This window comes from Cyclopterus lumpus, chromosome 14, assembly GCF_009769545.1.
Source record: "Cyclopterus lumpus isolate fCycLum1 chromosome 14, fCycLum1.pri, whole genome shotgun sequence".
Lineage (NCBI taxonomy): Eukaryota > Metazoa > Chordata > Actinopteri > Perciformes > Cyclopteridae > Cyclopterus > Cyclopterus lumpus.
This window is the reverse complement of record NC_046979.1, coordinates 21,338,491-21,363,645: the sequence shown is the minus strand read 5'-3', so window position 1 is coordinate 21,363,645 and position 25,155 is coordinate 21,338,491. Positions and strand designations below refer to the sequence as shown.

At 42.6% G+C, this 25,155-nt stretch overlaps 1 protein-coding gene across 3 annotated transcripts in view; it reads left to right on the top strand.

Moving 5' to 3' along the window:
* The first annotated feature begins 2,550 nt into the window (after positions 1–2,550).
* alcama (activated leukocyte cell adhesion molecule a) overlaps positions 2,551–25,155 on the top strand; it is a 51,041-nt gene continuing 28,436 nt past the window's right edge. Inside the window, exon 1 of one of the 3 annotated variants that reach the window (XM_034550652.1) lies at positions 2,551–2,862. Coding sequence is in view for 1 of the 3 variants with exons in the window: in XM_034550653.1 (XP_034406544.1) it covers positions 2,805–2,862 (58 nt within the window). In the remaining 2 variants the exon portion in view is untranslated. Of the gene's footprint in view, positions 2,863–8,287; positions 8,415–25,155 lie in introns of those variants that run through there. The other 2 variants (XM_034550653.1, XM_034550654.1) reach the window with 2 other exon arrangements.

The window sequence follows — 25,155 nt, the reverse complement described above, 5'->3', positions numbered from 1 at the left end:
AAAACGCTGCCATGAAGGTGGAAACAATGCTGCCATCGGGTGTCCCTCCTAAACCTTTCGGTGGAGTCGGCCCTAGTTTACAGACTACATGGGAGATGTAGTCTGTAACTGGGCACATACCTGTTCTCTACTTGCTGTTATACCTATGCAGCTCAGTGTGTATGTTGGCCCTGTTGTGCTGCTGCTTTCATGTTTGGTAATGCACTCAAGAGAGTCTTGACATCGCAATGCCTGCACTTCACCAGAATAATACAAAGGAAGCAAAAAATCTTCACATTTACGTTGTCTAAATGGATAAAAACAAGCATATATTAACTAAAATTTCTCAGAAACTCTGATTATTTTGCACTAAAGCTCTTAAATGAGTAAATAGTCAAAGTGCTTTAAATGTGTCAAGTATTTAATTCACAGATGAGAATACAATGCATTCAAAATGCAATGCATTCACAAAAACTAAGAAAAGAGATCATATTACTCCTGTATTAGCTGCTCTGCACTGGCTCCCTGTAAAATCAAGAATCACATTTAAAATTCTTCTCCTCACCCACAAAGCCTTGATTAGTGATGCACCATCATATCTTAAGGAGCTTGTAGTACCATATTGCCCCACTAGAGAGCTGCGCTCACTAAATGCAGCGCTACTCGTGGTTCTTTGAGTCCTAAAAAGTAGGATGGGAGCCAGAGCCTTCAGTTATCAAGCTCCTCTTTTATGGAACCAGCTTCCACTTTCAGTCCGGTGGGTAGACACAGTCACCTCATTTAAGAGTAGACTTAAGACTTTCCTCTTTAATAGTGCTTATAGTTAGGGCTGGCTCAGGTTTGCCCTGGTCCAGCCCCTATGCTGCTATAGGCCTATCGGCTGCTGGGGGACATTTTAGGATACACTGAGCTCCTCTCTCCTCTTCTCTCTCTCCTTCTGGATGAATTCACGTCTCTTTATTGCACATTACTAACTCTACTTCTTCCCCGGAGTATTAGTGCCTTCTTGCCTCACAGGATCCGTTGGACCTGGCTGTGTCTGGGCCCTGCCCCTGCTTCCTGCATCATGCCCCTGGCCTAGCCTCCTTCCTCATTGGTCCTGCTTCCTTCTTTGTGCCTCCTGCCTCAGGGGCCTGGCCTCATGCCTCATTGGCCCTGCCTCCTTTGCAATGCCTCCTGCATAATGGACCAGCCTCCTGCCTCCGTGGCCCTGCCTCCTGCCATGGCCCTGCTGATGCCCCTTCTCTCTACCTCATTCTGTTTACATGAATTGTGGAAATCTGGATCGTGGTCCATGACTACGACTCATTATTCATAATTTTGGTCATATTCATTGAATGTGTTGTAACTCTGTAACTCGTTGTGACTACACATCTCATAGGGTCCATTGGACCTGGTGGTGTCTGATGCCTCTTGCCTGGTGAGCCGACCTCCTGCCTTGGCCCTGCTGATGCGCCATGGCCATCAGCATCAGGGTTAGGGTTGGCACCCCGCCCCCCCCTCCTCTCTACCTCCTTCTGTTTCATGGATTGGAGTTCCATTCATACATTGTCATATTCATGTAATGTGTTTATGTAACTTTGTAAATGCTGTTCATTCTGTACACATGACATCTATTGCTTCTGTCCATCCGGGGAGAGGGATCCTCCTCTGTTGCTCTCCTGAAGGTTTCTTCCCTTTTTTCCCTGTGAAAGGTTATTTTTGGGGAGTTTTTCCTGATTCGATGTGAGGTCCTGGGACAGGGATGTTGTATGTGTACAGATTGTAAAGCCCTCTGAGGCAAATTTGTAATTTGTGATATTGGGCTATACAAAATAAACTGAATTGAATTGAAACTGAATATATATATATATATATATATATATATATATATATATATACAGACAGAATGTATATAACTATTTTTTCACAGTGTATTAATATTGCACAAGTTGGAGTTATGAAAGTGATTAAAGTGTGTTTGTGGTCTACTGGGAGCTCAGCATTAAAGCAGCCGGTGGCTGAAGGAGCTGCACAGAGCTATCAGAGTGTCCAACATGGGGTGGGAGGTGTTGTCTATCAGGAATGATCATCCTCCTGTCTCCCACCAATCCAGGACACCCAAGCACACTGCTGGCCTTCTTTACCAGTGTGTACCCATGGCATCATGCGTGCCATCCACTTTCATTGCTCAAAGCTTTGGGCATGCAAACTATGTTTTCCAACACTTGTGGCACTCGACATTAAGTATGTGGGGCTCTCGAGCCAACCACAATTAAAACACTATTTAATTACTATCAGCCAATGACTTAAATTGTGGAACACTTATGAATAACAGCAGCAACCACATTGTCTAACCCATAATATGTTGTCAATCTTCAGATAAGCCCTCCACTTTCTTCCCATGTTCTGCTTGTTTAATGCGGGCTAGAAGTGTGACGTGTGGTAATGCTGTAGTCTACTTGACATTACTTTTATTGTTTCGTTTCGCTACAATGAAAATCCCCCAACAGCTGTAGCCTTTGGCTTTGTTTGCTGAGCCTCACGTGGACTGATGAGTAACCATATTTCCGACGGCACCTCAAGGCAACATACAAGGAAACAAATCCCCGAAGAGCCTCCTCCTCCTCCTCCCCCTCCTCCTCCCCCTCCTCCGTCGCAGTCAGCTCTCCGTAGTTCACCTGCGCTCCCTTCTGATACGGTGCTATGTTTCGGACTTTCCGCGCCTCTTCCAAACCACATCGACGTATCCGCGGGCCATACTCTTCCAGTCCAGACCGACTTGAGCTGCTCGTTTCTCCCGGACCCCAGAGGGATCCACACACACACACACACACACTCTGAGGATGGACCCCGCTGCTTTCCTGTTGCTGGCTCTCGTGAGCTCCGGGACGCTTCTCCAAGGTAAGCCTCGTTAACGTCGGAGCACCGAGCTTTGACAACCGCTGGACTCGGCCGGCCGACGCGCCTCCTGTGGCCACGTTACGGTGTCTTTATCCTGATAGTGACTCAACGGTAATAGTGAAGCAACTTCCAGCCGAAGTCCCCGCGCTCCTCTTGGGACTATCTCGCTATCAGCGGTCGGTGTATTCATATCTGTCACGCTTGTTCAGGCTGCACGGACCCCAAATAGAGATATTATATTATCATATTAGCCTTCCGTTTAAAAAGAGAAGAAGGGTCGAGAAGAGACTGGCTCGAACCTGAGTGTAACTTTCGAACTCGTGGAGAGTTCCGGATGTTGGATGAACTCGTTCTTGTGAATTAACAGATCGAGCAGTGCGACGATGGATCGGAACCCCTGGGGGAGGATGTGGTTGCTGCCTTCAGCTCTTTTGTTGTAATTAATGGCGTATTTTTTAATCCATGCCTGTGTTAGGTGTGGCTGTGCGTGTGTGTGTGTGTGTGTGTGCGTGTGTGTGCGTGCGTGTGTGTTTGAATGGGCCAATAAGAGGCCGGAGATAAAAATACTTTCACATTTGATGACTTTGTCATTCAAGTCAAGGGATCTCCCATGTGTTCCCTCTCTGTCTTACTACTGTAGGCGTTTCTTCTTCTCCTTGTGTGTGACAACGCATCATCTACTGAGAGTCGTCCATTCACAAAGCAATTTAATATTCATCACCTTGAAAGATGTGACCTGGAATTTCTTTCCCAAGGGCTAGCGAAGACCTAATTTGGGATCAGTGGTTCAGTCCTGTAGCCTATGATCTCTGATGCTGACAGTGAACAGCTTTTTTTGGTGGTGAGCAGCGCTGCACTGACATGGTCTTGTGTCACTGACACGGGATAAGTCAGAATATATATCCCCCAGCTCTTATCTCTGAGTTGCGTTTGTCACTAGACATCTCTCAGCATTCAGCATGCTCTTTGTCAGAGTGGCTGGAGGGCGGTATCTGTCTGACTGGTGGGTGAGTGGGAGGGGGAGGGGGGGTTTGGTGCCCGAACCCCCCCTTGACAGGGTTTGACAGGGTCACCATCTCCATCACTTGATGCTATCTGGCGTGTCTCCGGAACAGCAACTCCACAGGAGGAGGGAACGCATCACTGTTTTTTGTGTGCGTGTGCGGGATTCACTTTACAATCATGATAAAATGTATATTTATCCTCCACATAGTGACAGATAGCAGTTGAAGTCAGTTTCCAGCTTGATCTGGAGCATTCCTCACATCAAAGAGGGAAGGCTTTCAGACATATAAGTTTGAAGCCACAGGAGGCTTTTAGGGGTCACTTTAGAGGGGTAAGCTGGAAGCACAGATGTCAGTGGATACAGAGTGTTGGCTGTCGTAAAAAAATAAAATAAAAAAGAAGTAGAAGTGAATGGTGGTAAACACTGTTTGTAAAAGTCATTATTGTTGACAGAGAATGGCATTTAAAGAGGTTTCTCACAGTAGGTGTGTCATGTAGGTAATTGAGAGCACTGTCATATAATTCAACAGCTTTCTTGCCGTGTTTGCATGCATATTGTGTTAGTGATAGTGTCCCCAATAGGTAATAGGAGAGCCATGGAGCTGTTACAATGTTCCAGCTAGTCATACATGTCGTGACAAATTCATGAAGTTCTGACCATTATGATGGGAAAGAGGCTCTTATTAGCACATTGTGGAGACACGCAGCCCACTCATTCATTCCAGTTGTACCAATCTGTTGATGCAGCGAGGGGGCCAATGCACAGGGCTTCAGCAAACATGAGGCAGGGTCATCCGGAAGGAAAAGTTGAACCTGAAGCAGCTTTTGCCACAAAAAGTCCACCCTCATTTGGCGAGGCACACATTCCTGCATAGATTAATGCCATATGTCTACCTGTGACTGATTGTCACCGTGTTAACTTTCAAGAGTTGTGAAATTCTGTCTCACAGTGACATCAACCCTTATTCAGTGTTTTGTGTCTTTTAAGCCTGTAAACTACTCAAACTTGACTTCCTGGGTCATATCTGGATCATGTTTCACTGTTACCTTGGGCAACAGAAGTGGAGTCGCTCGCTGGTTTTTGCTCTGTACTCCCAAGGCAGTCCTGTCCCCTTTTATAAGATGGCCTTTGTTCCACTAACCAGCTAAATTTCTCAGGGACCATTAAAACACATAATTTTTTTCTGTGGCAGCAGGTGGGGCTTTGCTCTAATTTGAATAAATAGTCCTGCCAATGCATTTCCACATCAATCAGCCATGGTGTCTTTCAGCAATAGTCCAAAGCATAGAAACAACAGGCAATCTGTTTGGGAAACAGATTATATACAGAGCAAATATGGGTTGATTTGTATTGTCTAACCTCAGAGTAATATGTTGTTAATCTTCAGATAAGCCTCCACTTTGTTCACATGTTCTGCAGGCTAGAAGTGTGATGTGTGGTAATGCTGCCTTAGTGCCAGACGTTGCTGTAGTCTACTTGACATGACTTGTGTTGTTTCGTTTCGCTACAATGAAAATCCCCCAACAACAGAGACTTTCAGCTGTAGCCTTTGGCTTTGTTTGCTGAGCCTCACGTGGCACCTCAAGGCAACATCCATACTCCATAATAGCGACTCCCCTTTTATAAGAGGGCTTTTGTTCCACAAACAGATAGTGTAGGTCTGCTGTGATTTTCTGGAAAATATTATTGTGGTTTTCTGTCTTTCATCTTGGCTAAAGCTGCAGGGTGCTAATATTTACTCCCTAGTACAGCAGTATATCTACTGTTTAACTAAGATGTGGGCCTGTTTCTGCCTTCAAGATTAATGACTGCAATGTTTATTGGCATAGCACAGGGACTAGTAAAAGCTAGTGAGGAGAAACTAACCTGGAGGTGAGGCGGAACTTTGGCTCCCTGTTGTCCCTTATTCCTCTGTTGTTGATATCACAGACCAAAACTCATTTTATGCAAGTTTGAATAAGATGCAACATCTAAGTTTTACATTAGTTCCTGTTGGCCTTGACCTGCAAGGGAGATCATCTAAATGATAATTGTTGAATAAACTAATCTTATACCTGCCAGATATTTATTAACTACCAGTTAAAGACACACACTACAAATCTAGCAATACATCCTCCCAATTGCATATTGTCTCTCCATAATATTGCATTATCATTATTTAAATGAGCTATTTTTTATTTGAATCACAGCACGTTAGTCAGAGGGCTCAGCCCCCATTCCAGTGCCTGGTCCTCTTGTGTCAGGCTTTGATCCTTTTCTTAGCACCGATAACAATTCATTCCAGTCAGGCTGTAATTCTATTCTACGCAAGTACTTTGTGCATATTTGGTACTTAGGAACATTTCAGAGGTGAAACTCCCTTTAACCAATCTGTCCTTTCTTTAAAATAATAAAAAAGGAGTTAATAAGTTAGCTGCTCCTGGAAGTGGGGGCAGCCAGACAAGATAATGGATGAGGTATGCAGCAGCATTTCTAGTTGCTTTAGCTTGGGGGACGGGACGGTTTGAAATGGTATCTGCCTCTGCCTCGGCTTAGCTTGTCTTTTTCTGGAGGGAAAATACCTTTTGTGTTGTTGAGGGAGGAGAGGGGGGCAGCTACTTTCAACCTTCAACCACCTTCATCCAACAATCCCAGTAGCGAGCTCTGAAAGGTCACAGTGTGTTTGAAGCCCCACCTAAATAAATATTTCTGTCAGATGGCTTTAGTTTGATCTGTTATTCAGAAAGCCCTGTTCAGACACGTCACATGAACATCCCAGAATGTAGCTATTGTCATGTGAAAGGGGTTGGAGGTCTCCAGTAGGGTAATACATCAGGGATTGAGCACTACAGCAGGGCTCAACAATAAGGGTTGCCATTGACAACCATTTTGAGTAATTGGCAACCAATTCTTGGCCTTTGGTTCCCAAAATAGGGACAACAAATTGTGCTTCCCAAAATAAATGCATTTTTAACATTTTTTGCATGAGGATATTTAATACAGTCGGAACCAGAAGGTGACAAGTTTGACTAATGAACGTCGACATCACAATCTAATGTGCAAATTAATTGGACCAACAGGACGTTTCTGAAGTTTCTACATCTTTGAGCTGGATGGAAAATAATGCCAACATACACATGACATGTTTACATGGCAACCATATTTGCTTGTTTGCCAGACAATTTTGTAAAAGTTAGTGCTGAGCCCTGTACTGTTTCCTCACTCCAGCTGGATTAATGCTTCAGGCAAGCAGGCTAACCAGTGAGGCAAACTCTGGCTTTATTCATTAATTCACTTGTTAATGAAAACCAATGTGGAATAAATAAACATTCCAGAGACACACAGTGGCTGAACTGCCTTTAATAATCTGTCCTCTCACAGCTGTAAATTTAAATCAGCGAGCGAGATGCTTTTATACAGCTGCATCATCAGCTTTAACTTCATAAACTTAAATTTGTGTCCTTTATTTACTTTGAAAGCATTTCTAGCCCGTTTTATCCAGAATGAGCACAAGTTACATTGGACAAAAAGCAGCAAAAGGAAACTTTGCCCGCTTCCCTCTGTCTGCTGATGAGTCCCTGTGTGAGGTATCAGTGAAGCTTCACGCCTGTCGGGCCAGAGCATGACGCTTTATGACAAAGGAACATGAGGTAACCTATCACTGCAGTGCAACGTTGTTAAGTTACAATGTTTGTGGGGCCCTGTCTTCTGTGGCCACTCTATAGTTCAGCTTTCATCAACACCACGAAACGTCTAGGAAGTAGCATCAACAGTAGCTGAAACCAAATGAGATCACATACACGCACACACACACGCACACACACACGCACTTCTCCCAGGAGGTTGTATGATTCATGTTGCACTATTTCTCCCCATGGTGAGTGTCAGGTTGTTTCCATCTTGCAATGATGTTGTGGTGAAATCATTCGATAGGTCAATGGTGGCATTTCAGCTTCAAAAGGAGAAGTGAAACATTTGCGGGTGAAATGCAGCTTTGTTAAATATTCTGGGAAGTCCATCTTCTCAGGAGGCACAAAATGAGGCAGCAGGAGGTAAAAAAGCAGTTTAGTAAATTGTATTTCTGACTCGTTGACTCAGTTTCTGACGGGAAAAAACAAGAGTCAAGCTGTTCTGAATTTAATCTAGGGAGTTTTCTTTCTCCATGTGTAGCAGTAATGTTTTAAATTACGATTGATTGAAATTCTACACATTGATAGAGGAACTGTCATTGGTGACAGGATGAGACTTATTTTGTACCCATAAAAAAGTCCCTGGGTAGTGAGTAATGATTGGATTAAGTATTAAGATATGCCATTAGATAGTAATAGAGAGTGACAGGAAAGCATGGTGGTTGGGGGTGTGGTTTGAGTCCAACATAGGTTGGACTCAAAGGCCTCTTTTTCCTTTGACAGGTACAAAGAAAATACTAGAGTCCCTAGCTGATGGTGTGGATGGGGGAAGTGTTGGTAGCAGAGCACATAGCCATAAAAGCTTCTTCACACTGGCTACTTTGATTTTTTACCATTCTCCTCCACTGCTGTCTGCTGTCATGTCAGCCGTCACAGAGGTGAGGCCTTTTGTGATTTTATATGAAGTCTTTGTTTTATGTTTATTCTACCAATGTAAAGCGACTTTGAGAACTTTGAAAAGCGCTATATAAATACAATTTATTATTATTATTATTCTATTAGACTTAGCTAAATGACCTTCTCAATCCACACACTCCATGTACAAACATGGAAAATCAAATGAAAGTTTTATCATCAACATTTTTAATTGGCAGAGAAAGAAAAGCGAATGAATGTGGTCTTTCAAATTGTATATATTCTTATATTTGTATAGTTGCTGTGTGTGTGTGTGTGTGTGTGTGTGTGTGTGATTAGGGTCTTGAATGAGTGAGTTAGCGTGAGCATGCTGTCCATACAAACACTATTTATGTAGATAAAAGGTTATTCCTCCACAGAACCTTTAGGCTTTAAATAAAAGATAGAATATATGTATTTACAATGTGCAGCTCACTTTGTAGTTACTGAATGCATTAGCCAACTAGTAGAGAGAAGGGGTGGAAGAGAATGTAAAACCTGATCTGTTCGGTTGCCCATCCTCGGACACACACACACACACACACACACACACACACACACACACACACACACACACACACACACACACACACACACGCACACATTTATCGATCTGATTTATTCTGCACTGAAACTAAACCTTTGACTGATCCTGAAACCAGCTGTAACTCAGTGAGCTGACATACAAGTATCCAGATCCCCTCTGTAGCTGAAGCCTGAAAGAAAAATCATTAGCCGTGAATTAAATTCAGTTTATTTTGTATAGCCCAATATGTCAGAGGGCTTTACAATCTGCACACATACAACATCCCTGTCCCAGGACCTTCCTGGAGATTTCACCAGCCTGTAATCTTCCGCCTCACAGGTAAAATAAACTTGGAAGCTTCAAACCTAATGGAGACATCGTACAGAATGGTGCTACATTCAGTGTCTAAATCTATGAGAAATGCAGGTTTTAGGATAAACAATGACCCCAAAATAATTTGATTAACCCACTGAATAGACATCCTGGATGCATTTGTGTGGATGGACCATTTAACCATCTATGTACCCAATAAACAACCCTAACAAATATAAAGAATAATGTTGGAGAACCCCAATCTATGAAATCTAACCTGAACAGTCTGCATACACGTACAATGGACTAATATGAAACCAATGTATTCTCTCAGGTTTTCTGTGAACTAAACACACATACTTGTATATTCATGAACATGAGTGCACCTGCTATTTGACAAGCAAACATTTGACTTGTTGTATGAGCTGCATTCATCAGAGGTTCAGGTCAGCTGGGTCCTGTTGAGCTAAACACAATAATGAAGCCAGTCATTAGCTTTTTAATTATTCCAGTCGTAAGAACCCTCCAGTCCACCTGATGCAGATATACTGAAAATGGTGTGTATTGGGTGCAAATGATATGAGCCTGACTCTTCTCGGTTTGTTAAACCGGTGAAATCTCCTGTGAAAATGTATCAAAAGTCTCCTCTGTGACTTCCTCCAGCTTTTGTTTCACAATATTTAATTTGTGCACAAGCAGGTTGTCTAATTGCAGACTAATCCTGATCATCTTAAAGACGGCTGCATTTGACAGAGAATCATTTCTCCGCATTACAAAAGATGGTGTTGCACAGTGTATATATGAAGGTAGGGCACAAACCTGCATGAGGGGCAGAGGGCACAGCACTGTGTTTAGGCCTAATACCACACAGGCAGGGGCACCTGTAGTCTGTATTGCAACTTCCGCCTTGCTGACAGAGAATGGTGGCCGACAACACGGGCAGCCGAGGAGACAGAAAGTGGGTCATGTTGACATTGTTTGCTGCTTGGAATTGGTGCGTCCCAGTGGCTTCACAAAGCAAGCATTCATCTCATGTTTCCCCCTGAAGGATCCTAATGCCAGATGAAAGCACTGCACAGTTGTACGTCACCCTGTTTGTGTTAAACCACTTCCAGATCAAGTTTACTTTATTTTTTATTTTTTATGGTCTCTGTGTGAGAGTAAATGCAAATCAGATTCCTCAGATAAACACACCTTGATGCACGGGTAGTTATCACCGGGATGAGAGGACGTTTCATCTGCATAAACATGTCTCCTCTTTCCCAAAGATTGAGGAAGGCTGCTTCCTCAGTAAATACAGCAGGTTGGGACAACTTGGGAATACAGCTGTGAGACGGTCAGTGGGATCCTGACCAAACAAACGGTCTTAAGATCTGCCTTGGCTGAGGCCACTTTGAAAGGAAAAGGCAGTTCTATTGAAGCATTTGTTTGTTTGGTCTTCTCTTTTCAAACTGCGAGTTTCTAACTGTAACCTCCTATTTGAGCAGAGATATGAACGTCAGAGATTTGTCATCCCAGCGTGCAAAAACTACTTTCTATCTTTTGATATGCTAAACCCCACAAGGATTTAAATCAAAACACAAAGCAAAAATGTATGATTTAATTCTGACAAAAAGTCAGATAGAACCTTGAATCACGAAATGAAAACCGTTATTTAGTGGAATTCATGAAGCATTTTGCAGTCCGTAAGACAATATTTGCTATGTTTTATCACTTCCCTCTACTTTCTTGCGGCTGTGTTTTTTGCTGTTATCCCTCCAGCATGCTGTGTCTGTTGGTAATCCTACACATCATGCAGCCTGAAGCTGCAGGCTTTTGGTTTTAAAGCTGACAGCCACCTCTGTGCCTGTGAAGGCGTTGCTGGTACCACACGATGCTTCATATTGGACTTTTGCTGTGGATCTCCAGCCCTGTTGAGCTTCTCAGGTTTCAGTCCTGCGATGGAGGAATGCTGCCCGCTCTCATCCTTATGTTCACACAATCTGCAGGAGTTTCACATGAATACATCTTAAGGGGATTACCACTGAACGTCTGCTTTGAAGTCTGCCATTACTACCCATAGAACATTTAGATCTGTATTTATTGAGCATTAAAGACTTGAAGAGAAAGGGGTTGTCCCTCCCTCTGATCTGTGGTGTAGCTCCATGGAGAACAAGGCAGAAAATATGAAACAGGTGTCTGTCACAGCGGCTAATAGCACCATATTTTAGTGAGGAAAATCTGAATGTTATAATTGAGACAATTATGCTCTGTGTCAGTTATTGTTACATTGGTAGACAGCGGTCAGGGTCCCAAAAATGATCCGTTAATTATATTTGAGTGACAGTCTACGTCTAGGACATGATTTGGCACATTTGATTCTTTATTTATAACTATTGTGGTGTGTTTATGTGCTACTGGAATAGCCTTACTTTCAGGACACCTGTGCTGTATACTGTCATATCTTGTTCATATGCAGTTTTGGCTGAATATTAAAAAGAAGAGTGTTATATATATTGAGAGCAGTTTGGCTCTGTCACTGGCATTGTAGCTGTTTTTGCTTTCATGTTTTAGGCTATGGCTGAGTGTCTTTAATATTAATGTTTTAACCTTTATGCATCATATTGAAGTAATGAAACTAAACGTGAGTGTGACTCTTTTACGGAAGGACTCAAACTCACGGATGTTTAATTTCTTTCCCTTTTTAGTTAAGAGCCCATGCAACAACACACACTTCAAACTAAAACACATAGCACTCTGAGAATATTACAGGTGTTGGGTATTAATCTCGAGGCCACCCACCAACAGCTCCATGGTACAATTGATTTTCAATGCCCACTTCATTGCTGGGCTGGGTTGATGTAATTGGGAATGGCTGCACTGCACACTCTCTCAGTCAATCTACTTTTCTAGCTGGAGGTGTTGTTCTTTTCTCTCTCACGGGCCCTGTTTCTGTTGTTTAGCCGGCATCACTCCTCCAAATCAATGCACAGGTTGCATGTTATTGTTTTGAAAATGTATGCAGTATAAAAAACTCACAGATTGCACTTATTGTTATTATCTTGAAAAGATATCCAGTGCAAAACAGGTTAATTGCAGCCACAATAAGCTATTTCCTTGCCAGTGTGCTTTTTTGCACACATATAACTTTATTTGCATTGTTCTAACAAAGTGATTGCACATTTGGTTTACTTGAAAATGATTGCAATTGTCTTTATTATAATATTTGAAAAAGCACAGATGGAGGAGTCAAAAAAAAAGTTATTTCAATAAAAAGTCAGCATCAACCATTTTGTGGGAGCAGTGGGGCATGAACATTTTTCTTGCTCCGAAGTAGGGCGTGACAGAAAAAGTTGGAGAACCACTGGCTTAGACAATGAACAACATCACAGTCCACTGTGCACACTGGGGCTGAAGAACTCCAGCAACCCACCACGGACGATCATGGTGAAATATGAGCCCGACAAACAAAAATAACTACCGGTAGTTCAACAACAACAATTGAGACGGCTGAAGGGACCTCAACCCTCTCTCTCTCTCTCTCTCTCTCTCTCTCACACTCAGAGACAAACATACTTTCCTTATCCCTTCTTGTGTCTCTCCTTCTCTCCTCTATCTATATCATTCTATTTAAGACACGTATCAACTATTTACCCACCAAAGACACTATACATATACAGAACCCTGCTCCATCAGGTCCTGACCTGCTGTTCTTTGCTCTGAGGCCAGGGGTATTAAGGTCTAATTTTAACTTCAGGACTGGATGAGAACCACTGAAAGCTCTGCCTCTTTTGGCCTTATTGAGGAAATACCAGGGTGATCTCCCATGGACCAGTCGGATATAACATTCACCACCACCATCAGGATAGTCTCAGCACTCAGGTATTTCATCCTGGACTACCGCCTCTTTGAGACAACACTCTTAACTCGACAGCAGTGTGTGGCAGCAGTGGCTCGTGAGTCAATCTTTTTTTTACTATGTACAGTGTCTTTCAACACTATTGCTCAAAGCTGCTCCAAGGTTTTTTTCTGAGCATGTTTACCACTGATGAGAAAGCAGGGTGGCATTTCTGTTTCAAGGGACACTTCTGGAACGATCCCATCTCCCTTCTCCTGGTAGAGCGAGACAAAGAACACACACAGTCTCAGAGTTGTCTGATACTGAAATTGATAGTACAGTTTTCTGCTGTGGCCACCCAAATATAAGATAAGGCTGTGAGAGAGAAAAGGTACCCCGTCCCTCATTTATCAGGCTCCCCACAGAGCTACAGTGCAAATTTGTGGCTCATGCCATTTGTTACTTCTAGACTAGATTACTGCAACTCCTTATCAAGCTGCTCTAATAAGTCTCTTAAGTCCCTCCAGTTAATCCAGAATGCTGCAGCTTGTGTACTCACAAAAACTAAGAAAAGAGATCACATTACTCCTGTATTAGCTGCTCTGCACTGGCGCCCTGTAAAATCAAGAATCACTTCTCCTCACCTACAAAGCCTTGATTAGTGATGCACCATCATATCTTAAGGAGCTTGTAGTACCATATTGCCCCACTAGAGAGCTGCGCTCACTAAATGCGGGGCTACTCGTGGTTACTAGAGTTTTAAAAAGTAGGATGGGAGCCAGAGCCTTCAGTTATCAAGTTCCTCTTTTATGGAACCAGCTTCCACTTTCAGTCCGGTGGGCAGACACAGTCACCTCATTTAAGAGTAGACTTAAGACTTTCCTCTTTCATAGTGCAGGTTTGCCCTGGTCCAGCCCTTAGATATGCTGCTAGAGGCCTATAGGCTCCTGAGGATACACTGAGCTCCTCTCTCTTCATTGCACAATACTAACTCTACTTCTTCCCCGGAGTCTTTGTGCCAGTGGACCTGGCTGTGTCTGAAACTGGTCCTGGGCCCTGCCTCCTTGCTCCTGGGACAGGGATGTTGTATGTGTAATGTGTAATTTGTGATTGTGGCTCTATACAAAATAAAACTGAATTGAATTGAATACCATTCATTGCTGTGTCTCTTGCTAATCACTAAGGAATTGGCTCATCTCCAGCCCTGACTCCCCTGACTCCCTTCAAGACCATCTCACTGCCTCTTCTCTGGCTTGCACTTAGCCTTTCTTTTGCTCTCTCGTCTCTGGCTAGTCCCATGTGTTAGTATTGGAGCGCCAACATTCTACCGTTTTGTTTTTCACATCGTTCTGTTCTGTTGTAGTTATTTGTACAAAACTGATTGTCTCGACATGGATTATTGGACTATTTAGTCAGCATGTACCTACATGCGTCTGCACTAACAGAATGATGTTGATTTAATACTCACTGTATTTGCAATATTGAGCCAAAAGTGAACAAAAATGCAGACTTTATTGAGACTCATCAATAATTTCTGCTTCGAAAACTGGGTGAAAACTATGGAGCAATTTATCTTTCAAGTTGTTCATCCCATCAGGGGCATGGACAGTGTGATCAAGTAGATTTTCCACTGCTCTTTACATTATCTACATTTAGCATATATTCCTTAAAACTGCTGAAAGCGATGCGCAGTACATATTTAAAGTAAAAAAGTTTGCTTCTGTCCACAAAGGAAGAAAAGGCTGTGATATGCAAATGATCCCAACATACAGGGTGAATAAGCTTTGTTCTCCCTCTACCTCCCTTCCATTCCTGAGGCCTGAGCCATGCCATGCAGCTTTGAAGAGGGATGCTTTGGTGTAGTCAAGAAGGCTGATGTGGCCCTGATAGGCTTGTTGGCTGTTTTTAAAGCTCATTGAATTCAGTAAATCATGTGCACAATAAATTACCTGGGGATGTAATCTGTTGATTTATTGAATTTGAATACAATTTTGCTCCAAATCTAAATTCAGTCCAAAGATTAATTCTGCCTGCACTTTGATACAACCTGATGTTATTTTGCACATGAACTGGTCATACTGAGTACATTCTGTTCTTTTTACCGAGAGAATGTTGGTCAAGTTCAAACTAGCAGAGCTGAACATATAAAGAAAACTGGTTAAGTGCTTGAGGGCAAAATTCCAACTTGTTTTTGGAAGACAGAGAAAGGTAGTAGACCCCACTTCTAGTTTCTGTATTTTCATCCACTAAACCATGATAATGAGTGTCAGTGAGGAAGGAGGATTGTAAGCCACAGTTGGAGCAGGATTATTTAAGCACAGCTTTTCATGGTTTATCACAGTATTTAGTTTCTCTTGCATTACTGGACCTTCATATAGCTTATGGTGGCCTGTTGTACTGTCAGGAGTACATCTATTTTGAAAAAAACATGTCATCATGTACTAAGGCTCCACAAAATTATAACATATTTTAAGAAATCAAATCGGTTGCAGAATGTAAACAAGTATTATAGTGCAAACTGCTAACCACTTTATTCTCTTGCTCTTCCTGTCAAATGCCTCTTTGAGGAATGTCGCACCCTTTGGCTTCACTGTTTCACTGACGCCTGAATCACACTCTGTATTCCAACACGTGAGAAACATCTTTTCTCTTGGAACACAAGTTCCTGTGGTGCATCTCCGGTTTCTCTCTCTTCACCTCTCACATCTCTTTTCTGTTCTTCAATGTACAGTGGAGCCTCTCCCCGCTGTTAACAGAGAGTTATGCTGCTAGCTAGCAGCTATAACGTTACCCAGCATGCCGAAGACAACAGACATATGAAAACTGATAAAGGGGTAATTATGATTCAATGCTTGGACTGAAGTGATCAAGCTCACTAGGGCTGTTTAGACTCCAGTCTGTCAGATTGATCCTTGTGGGAACCAATAAATCCTTATTAGGAAGTCACGTCTGCTTGAAACAAACTCTGCTATTAGCAGTTGAGTCTTGAAATCACCCTTCACCTGTCCAGAGGAGATTATGAATTTCCCATTAATGGGCTGTTGGCATTGCATAAATGGGTGCCATCACCTTGAGGATAGATCTATTCACGAGAACAGCAGTTGATTTTCCTGCCAACAAACCTGAAAAACATGCTACATTCCACTCACCTCTGTGTCACATCTGACATGTCATATGACTCCCCCCCTTTTGCAGCTAAAGGCCCCATTGTTTGGCCTTTGTCCCATTTAAGACATGGGGCTGTTACATACACATGCCTGGATAATTAGGTTAAAGTGGATGAGAGCTGAAGAACAAGACAAGTTAACTATCATCAAAAACTACAGTTTACTTAAACTGTATTTTTGTTATTACAATGTTTGTGTATTGTTTGATCACTTCTCTATCTTGAATCTTTCAAAACTGCCAACATAGATTTTTTTAGAGTTACAAATGTAATTATTATTATTTGAGATAATAAAGCATTGTGAAAGTATTGGTGCATGAGTGAACATTGTTTCCAGCACGTCAATTTGAAGACAGGAGATAAGGCCTCTGACTGCTGCTTTTTTGACATTTTTGGAGGAAGAGTGGGGAGAGCGAGGCAAAGGGAGGGGCCAAAGCAAAGAGGATGAACTCTGAGTGGGGCCTCATACACGGTTGACCTGTTTAACACCTGGAAAACTCAACAGTAAACCATCCTACATTATCTTCTTTCTATGTCAAAGGTTCTGACATGAAAGCATATAAATGATACACTGGTGAAAACCAGGAGGTGATTCATGTTAACAGTGTTACAGTCCATTATAGGTGAGCCAAAGGTTTAATCAAACCCAGAGGTAGTTTAGCCATTTCTGGTTTCCCTCTGAAATGTCAGTGTCTCACAAAAGGCAATTACACTCATTGGATTCTGAAGTATTTTCCATGATACTTTATAGATAAACCTTTTGATATCTACATAGTTCCCAGATAAGGCTGAGATAGACCTGAGTCCACGGCTTGATGGGCTAGATTGGATTTGTCTTTTCTAGATAACATCCACAGACCTGGTCAGGATAAAGTTTCCTTTCACAGCTCTGTTGAGTGTCTCTTTCCTCCATATCAGCCCAGCTTTGAGCTCCGGAGCATTTAGCTACTGATGGACCCTTTTTTAGCCATTTGCTGGACAGCATCACTTGACAGGCCGTGTCCATTAATATCCACTCTGAAACCCACGGGGAGTTGACTCCCTCTGCGTTTCTGGTAGAGGACTTCCGCTGAGTCAACACGTTCTCTCCACAGTGTGTCCGCAGCTTGGTCTGTGCTTCTAAGCTCGACGTTACCCATCCTGTGTATATACGCTTGTTACATGCGGCCCATCAAATAAGCTTTGTCTTTACAGGAATTTAGGTTCAGGACACAAAACCACTTATGCCATGTACACGACACCACTATCTGACCACTTTTAAAGTGGTCAGATAGCAGTACTGTTCAGACACAACTTGCTGTCGAGTCTTGAGGTCGTTGTAGTTTTCACACAACAGGACTGATGGGAGACAGGTTGTGGCTCTTTCAGAGGAATCCCTGATGAGTATGTCTGGTCTCCAAACTACATTTGGTCACAAAAACACACAAGAAGTGACACGGATGTAGTCCTGACACGTGTTCACATAATAGCCTTTTTTAGTTTTTTTCTACTGTTCCCCTATGTAGATCAGTCACTGTTTTACATGTATTCATGCAAGCATCCATCCTTCAAGGTGCAACAACAACTTTGGTCTGTGTTGCAAACCCAACACATAGCACACACAGGTAAAGGTGACTCCTCTGCCAGGCTTCCCCTCAACCTCTAGTTGGCTGTAGCTCCCTGACAGACATTCTGACAGGAACAGATATTTAGCCTGGTAGATGTCTGGAATGCGTCTGAAATCCAACTGTGAGCCTCTCAGCTTGTGTCCTTGAACAGTTCACACATGGCGCTCGAGTGCCGATGTGCGAGCTCTGAGCCAATGTGGATTTGGCTGTGATCTTGGTATTTAGTCGGCGAGTGGGGCTAATGTTGTGCAGTGTGAACTAGGCTTTTTGTTTAGGGGAAGAGTGTGTTTCACGTTAACGTGGCAAAACCTAAACATGTACTCATGCACGGAACACAAACGGCAGCCTCCTCCTGTGTTTGTTTGACCCACCCACCTCCCCTCTTGTCAGACTGTGTCTTTATATAGGTGCTGGTTGACCGCCTGGTGGGTTGCATACAGACACTGCAACTGCCTCGGTGCGTTGGTGTCAGACACCGAGGCACACTGACCAAGCGTCGCTAGCTGATGCCGTGGGAGAGAGAGAACGGGTTGGCTGAGTAGGCCCACTTAAAGCATGCACTCTAACAGGCATAATGACTGGGCATCTGCTGAAGGCCAACATTTCTTTGTCTCTCTAAATTGCTGTCTTCAGACTGTCTCCTGAGCTCGGGACACAAATGCTTGCAGCCCTCATTGTTTTTTGGCAATTTAGGTGGTTAGTAAGTAAATAAGGTTTATTTTTTAAACAGAAGACGGGTCTCATGTTTGTGTCCACCTGCGCTGACGAGCATAATGTTGATGACCCGACATGCTGGTGCCTCTGCAGCCTCTGCAGCTCAAGCAGCAGAGGGCATTTTTCCATGGAGGATGAATCGGCCTTCGCTCTAGAGGATACTTGCCTTTCCATCTCCTTCTCCTACCTCTTTTAATGGCCAGATCTTAAAATCACTTGACACGTTGTATTGCTTCTGATGTTGCAGGTAGTGATTACACAGAAGGACCGCTCACTTAAATTGTTTTCCTCAGGCTACAGGGAGAGAAAACAGTGCCACAATTTCCTGTTCAAGGAATAGTATTTTTCAAATTGAATCACTGGTGTAAATATTTACTTGGGTGAAAGCAAAAAGTACCAAGAAAGTATAATGGAAACTCAGACAATGTTTCTATGTAATTTGCCACAAGCAGACGACAGAGCATTGCTATTGTGTGGTAAAGATGAATACATATTCTGCAAATCACATACCATGAATAATATTGTACTTTAGGAGATTTGAAATATGTTCAGGATAACCACACTCAAAAAATATTGCTTAAAGGGCAAGATGGACAAAAATAGGGAGAAAATAAAGCCATTCAGATATGTAATGACAAAGTCAAGCTTTCCTCACAACGGTTCTACAAATAACTCAAATCACCGAGCCTGAAGACAGTTAGATTAAGTTAATATCAATATTAACAGTTGGATTGAAAATCTGAAAATGTAGTTTTTAAAACCTTCTTTGTGAACAAGCTCACCCATGTCTTACTACTTTGGGAGTGCCAGGAGTCTTTTGGCAGTAGTAGTATGTGGGAATCTGATCTCAGACAATAGTACCTGATAGTACCTGATGAAGGAATGAAAACACTCAAAACATCCCTGGTGTCCCATTATAAGCATGGGACAACTATGCTTATAATTCTGGTATGCTAGGTTGTGATGATTTGTAGCAGAGGAGTGCCCCTGCTCGGCCTGAATGTAGCATCAAGTCAAGGACTTGTACCCCCCCCGGCATTCCTGTCCCTGTCCTCATGAGGAACAAAAGAGCTTTATGTGCCTTTTTATTGATGGCTTGCTGTATCTCAGCTGTGCTGTAGTTTGGGGGAAATAATAATAGTTAAGACATATTAACAACTGTGAACAGTGTTTTATTGTTCTTCAACTTTCAATTTCAACTTTCAACTTGACTTGCCCCAGAAGGCAACGTGGTTTTGCAGCATAGAGTACAACATGAAACATCCATGAAATAAGTCAGTCATGTCTGAAACTCCACAACTGTGCTTCAGTGGGACGAGAAGCACATTTTAAACGTCAAGGACTTTGTTGAGATAAGGAGACCTCCCTTCCATGAAGTGTGTATTCATGCCCTAATATGTGTGTTATCTAGGTAGGCCCGGGGGAGTGCTAACTCAGTATGAGTCAGGTCTACTTTTCAGTACCAAAGGCAAAGCACTCACAAAGAGCGCTGCCTTATCTCTCCCTTCAGCCCACCTTGTCTGGCTGTCCAGCTGCTCCAAACCTCATACCAAAAAAAATACATTTTGCTTTGTGCAGGACTTTTGATTTTGATTAATGGGGGGTGAGGACAAGGCAGGTGTGTGTGTGTGTTAGTGCATGCAAAAGAAGGGGCTTATGAACTGTCAATCAATTTGCTCCAAACTGTAAAATTCTCAAGAGGCGGAGGATTAGAGCTGGATCAAGGCACTCAGTAAGACTCGGTTTGAAACAGACAGGAGAGACCAAAGAGGAGGGTGGACTGAAGCAGGAGGGAGGGTCAGAGGCGGCCGGATAATGATAGGACTGTGCTGTAACACCTGCAGCTTTGGGAGAATCTTTCACAGAAGCTGAAGTCAGTGGCTAGATGAAGTGCATGTATGTGCAGGAGAAACCGTGTCTGTCTGGGAATGGATGTTAGAGCCATACCCTCTGAGGAAATATTTCCATTTGAAAGTAGAATGGAGAAAGTAAAAGAAATCGATGCCACATGCCTCTGTTTTTACTACCTTTCTGTGCATCTGAAGCTAAAGCTTCTGTATATATTTGTATTTGTTGTAGCACCTTCATTGGGGGAACACAGGTTCTGTGTTGGATTCTCATGGCCATTTGATAAGCGAGCCATCTGGCAATGTACCCATACAAGGTGTGCCACAATAACAGTCTACTGATGCTCATTCACCCTCTCTCTTTCTCTCTCATTGCCTTTCTCTCTCAATACGGTGTATTTTTCCACTGCTGTGTGGGGGGGAAAGAAGAGGTACTAAAGTGGATTGTGCCCCTTCGTTGTCGATTAGTCCACCGATCGATTGTTTTTGTCTTGGTCAACTAAGATTTATTTATGTGATTCGTCATATTTTTTTAATGTTTTTTCATGCTGAATTACTTATTTTTAAGAAGCTTTATCCACATCTCTTGTGAACACTAGATATAAAGTGGTGCTTTTGTGTGCTTCTTTGAGGAGAAACTCGGTTTTACAGATATGTCGATTAAATCAACTCATCGATTATTAACCAAGACTCAGTTCAGTTTGCATGGTCTTACATGGTTTAGCTACTAATGGTTAGACGTAATACGTATACAACATAATTACCACACTATAAGAACCCTGTGGTTAATGATCATCATCACAATCACAGCCTCATTTAAACGCAAGAAAAAATGTAAGGCCTTAGGAATGGGATGACACTGAAGCAAATGTGATTCTCTGATGTTTTCCTTATTAGTGGATTGTAACAAAGAGACATCTGTGCTTCTAATAGGCTCCTAATTGACATCCCAATGCGCTTCAAATGACTCATTAATGTTGTGTATCGGATTTTCAAACACTTTGAAGGAAAATATTGATGCTCACATTTTAGTTAGCGATGGCTGTTCCCTGTCAGTTAGTTGAAGTTGCAAGTTTAGCACACTCTGTTCCTTATGAACTGTGTTCAGGTGTGTGTATTATCTAGTATCTCAACTCTGGGTCAGTTTACACTGGCAATACATTCTTGGTCTTGATGTGACTGAATGGCTTGAAGCTCATTATTCATCATTACTGATGTGAATAAACAGCACACAGTTTCAAAGTGGAGAATAAGAAATCTTCCATTACTTTTTGCCATCTTGGTGACATAACAGGGCACAGGATTTGCACACGACTGATATTATCACATGACCTCTGTTTGGTGAAATATGGTAGGTAATATACGATGGAATGTTTACATGACAGCATTGAACAGGATTAAGATCACAGATGACCTCTGAAATGATGACAAATTACTGGAGGTCCCCAGATTGCACTGTGAATAGGGTTTAACACCGTTTCGCTGTTGTAAGTAGTTTAAAGAGTGAAATTGTGGTCTAGTCAAATGACCTATCCATTGAGCCTCAGGCCTGCAACAGTGTTCGTGCAGAGCTGTCTAACAGACAGATAATTGTAACAGCAGGCCTCAATCAACTGTGAGTCAAATTTCAGCCAAAAGTAAGATACAATCAGTCTGGTGTAGTGGTGCCATGCTTACACTCAATATATTCATTTGATTTGGAGAACATTACTGATGATTCAGCCCAGAGGTCTTTGTCAGGTTGCAAAAACTGGTTGAACTGCAGTTTGCTGAGACTGAGAGCGATCTCTCTTCATGGAGGTCAAGACGTAACCTCCTGGCAGTTGATGCCGTGAACAACATAAGGACAACCAACAAACTGCAAAAACGTTTAAATGCAGCTTTCCCTCCCTAATACTGGTCCTCTTGCCACATATTGTGGAATACTACATGACCAAAAGGAAACCTCTGAACCCATCGGCTCTCGTGTGACGATGATTTTGCTTTTTTTGGTTTTAAATGAGCGTGTTAACCGGCTACTTGTGAAAGATAGCTGTCGTCTCTCATCTCAGTCTCAAGATACTAATCGGACTTTAAACAACAAGGAGCAGCGCACAAGGAATACAAAGCGGCTACACCAGAACCCCCAAAATATTGCCCTTTGCCACCAGAAGCTTATCGTGGTCAGACAGATGGCCGATGAAGGAGCCTTCTCCCCAAATTCTGTCCGTCTTGAAGTTGTGTGCATGTATATGTTGGGGGTGGGTGCGTTGCACTTAGCTGACAAACAAGTGCTTTCTTGCCCGATCTATAATGATACATAACGAGCAGACAGTAAGTGATGAAGGGAGTGATACAAAGGGAGGAAGCCATTCATGATTGGTGAAATTCCGGGATCCCTCCCAGAAACTTGCCATTACAGCACCCTCCGAAAACGGTCCATGCACAGGTCGGTTAGGTTTACACATCTTAATATAAATAGCAGTATTGCTACGATGCTTTGGAAAGTGTGGGACTGAATTAGCACGAGGCTAGAGAGGGCACTGCTATAAAAACTTCTCTTGTAAATCCACGAGTGCATTTTAAGGAAGGTATGTGGCATTGTTTGCAAAATGTAGTATACATATGTGTGTGAGAAAGACAGAGCAGGCCGGAATGCACTAAACAACGGCCCTCTGTTTCAAGGCATGCTGGTGGGAGCAGGTAGTAATTTAAACTCTGCCAGAGGAATCCACTGGGACTCACCAGGCCTGTTCTGACCTCCACACCACAAGTCACTGGCCTTGTCCTTCGTCTTCAGATCCAGCTGGCAACAGGAAGCCATCCTGACAGTTTTTCTTTCTTTCTGCACATCATAAAACCTGAGCTGTCTTGCCAAAAGGAACCCGATGGAATTCTCTGTCGTGGCAGCGCTTGGGCAGATTAGAATAATGCAAAGGTAAACAAAGTGCATTTCAAGTCTCTCTTTGCCCCCTTTTGAGCAGCTGCTTAGCATAGGCTACTCAGGCTTTATTATACTTGACATTCCCCTGTCAACAGCAGGCAAATAAAGATCAATTTGCTTTAATTGTTCATTGAACATGTCTCAGTACGTAGTGATGGTGTTTAAACTCTTCATCTGTCAGGTTTTCAGGGGAGACGCCCTTGTTTAAAGCCTGTGCTGGAATGCAGCACACTCTGTGTGTAGAGAAAGATGTTGTGAGACATGTATGGGCAGCTGGAAGAGTAGGGGGATGCTTGTTTGGCCTCTGAACAAACCTAAGTGAGCCTAACCCTGCAGGCAGATACTTGAATCAGCCTCTGCCACATCCTGCTAGTCTAATTTCATTAGTGCCCCCCCACCTCCTCTCTGCTGTAGTTCTCTTGTTTGACGGGCAGCAACACAGAGATGTGCTAATACCATGTGTCTTCACACTGAATGAATCTCTGCAAAATGATTAACAATAGCAACTAATATAACTGGTTCCAGGACTTGTGTTTCTTAACAGGAAAATGTTCAACTTCCACTTGGAAACATCTTCTACCAAAAAAAAGTTATCCCTCTGTTATTTCCATAAACACAACATTTTTAACCACAAATATGTGACAGTGACAGCATGTGCTAAAAGTAGATGATGTTCCCTTGGCTATGAACCGAAGATGTATTTTTGTGTTTATGAGAGAATCCGAATGAGCACAAACCCATGGTAAAAATAATCAAGTATAACATATTTAACATTATATAACATTGTGGGTAGCATTTGTATTGTACTGCAGTTTGTATTATTGATTGTAAAACACATTTACATCAGCTAGTCCTGGGTGAAGTCTGCTAAAAGACTCGTAGTGTTACTGTAAATGATACATGAGGTCTAAGTGCTGGAGGTGAAGATATGGAACGTTACATGACCTTCACATCATCACTCTCCACAATCACACACTCATTCCCACAAAAGGGTTCACGATATTGGGAATTACAAACTCATCAGACGAACCTTTAGAGAAAACTCTGTATGCCAGCCAATCAAAATTTACCTTTTGATAGATCATATGAGGTGTGATAACAAATGACGGTTGGTAATGTTAGGCTACACATTGGCACTTAAGTCCAAACTAAAAACGTGAGCGTCTCAGACTTAATCTCAGACTGATACAGATGGTGCTGCTGCGAGATATTGACATAAGCATTGATGGACATATGGCCTCTTGATTGCTGTTTATGCTGGCGACAAATGATCTGTTAAGTGCCAGCAACTCGATCCATTACTAACGTTGACCCCGACAGCTTGGTTGCAGGCCTCCAGAGGTGTAGTTTTACACAGGGAACCCTGCAGATGGTGCAGGACTGTCCTCTTTAAGTGCTGACATCGAATCCATCATTTACCTCTGAGAGTTATCCCAAATCCCTCAAGTTGTATTCTAGCGCCCCTGAGGGAAAAGAAAGGCAATCAAGAATGAAGACTAGAATCTTAGGTTTGTGTGAAAGATTAGATTAGCTGTTATTGACAGTTGAGATGGAAGATGTTTTCATTCCAAATGGGGGCTTTTGACCTTGGTAAAGATAATTCATCTCACCCTCTCCTGCAGACCATTTAATCATTATTACACACTGTCTTTTTAGGACTGGGGATGCATTTGAATTACCAACAGTAGTTGAAAGTAGAATGCTTAAAGGAGGATTTATTTTGGAGGAAAGGAAAGTGGTCTTCATTCCGAGTATGCCGTACATTTGCCAGAAACGTAACTGACACAGCGTTAATGCGCAGGGGACTGGCCTT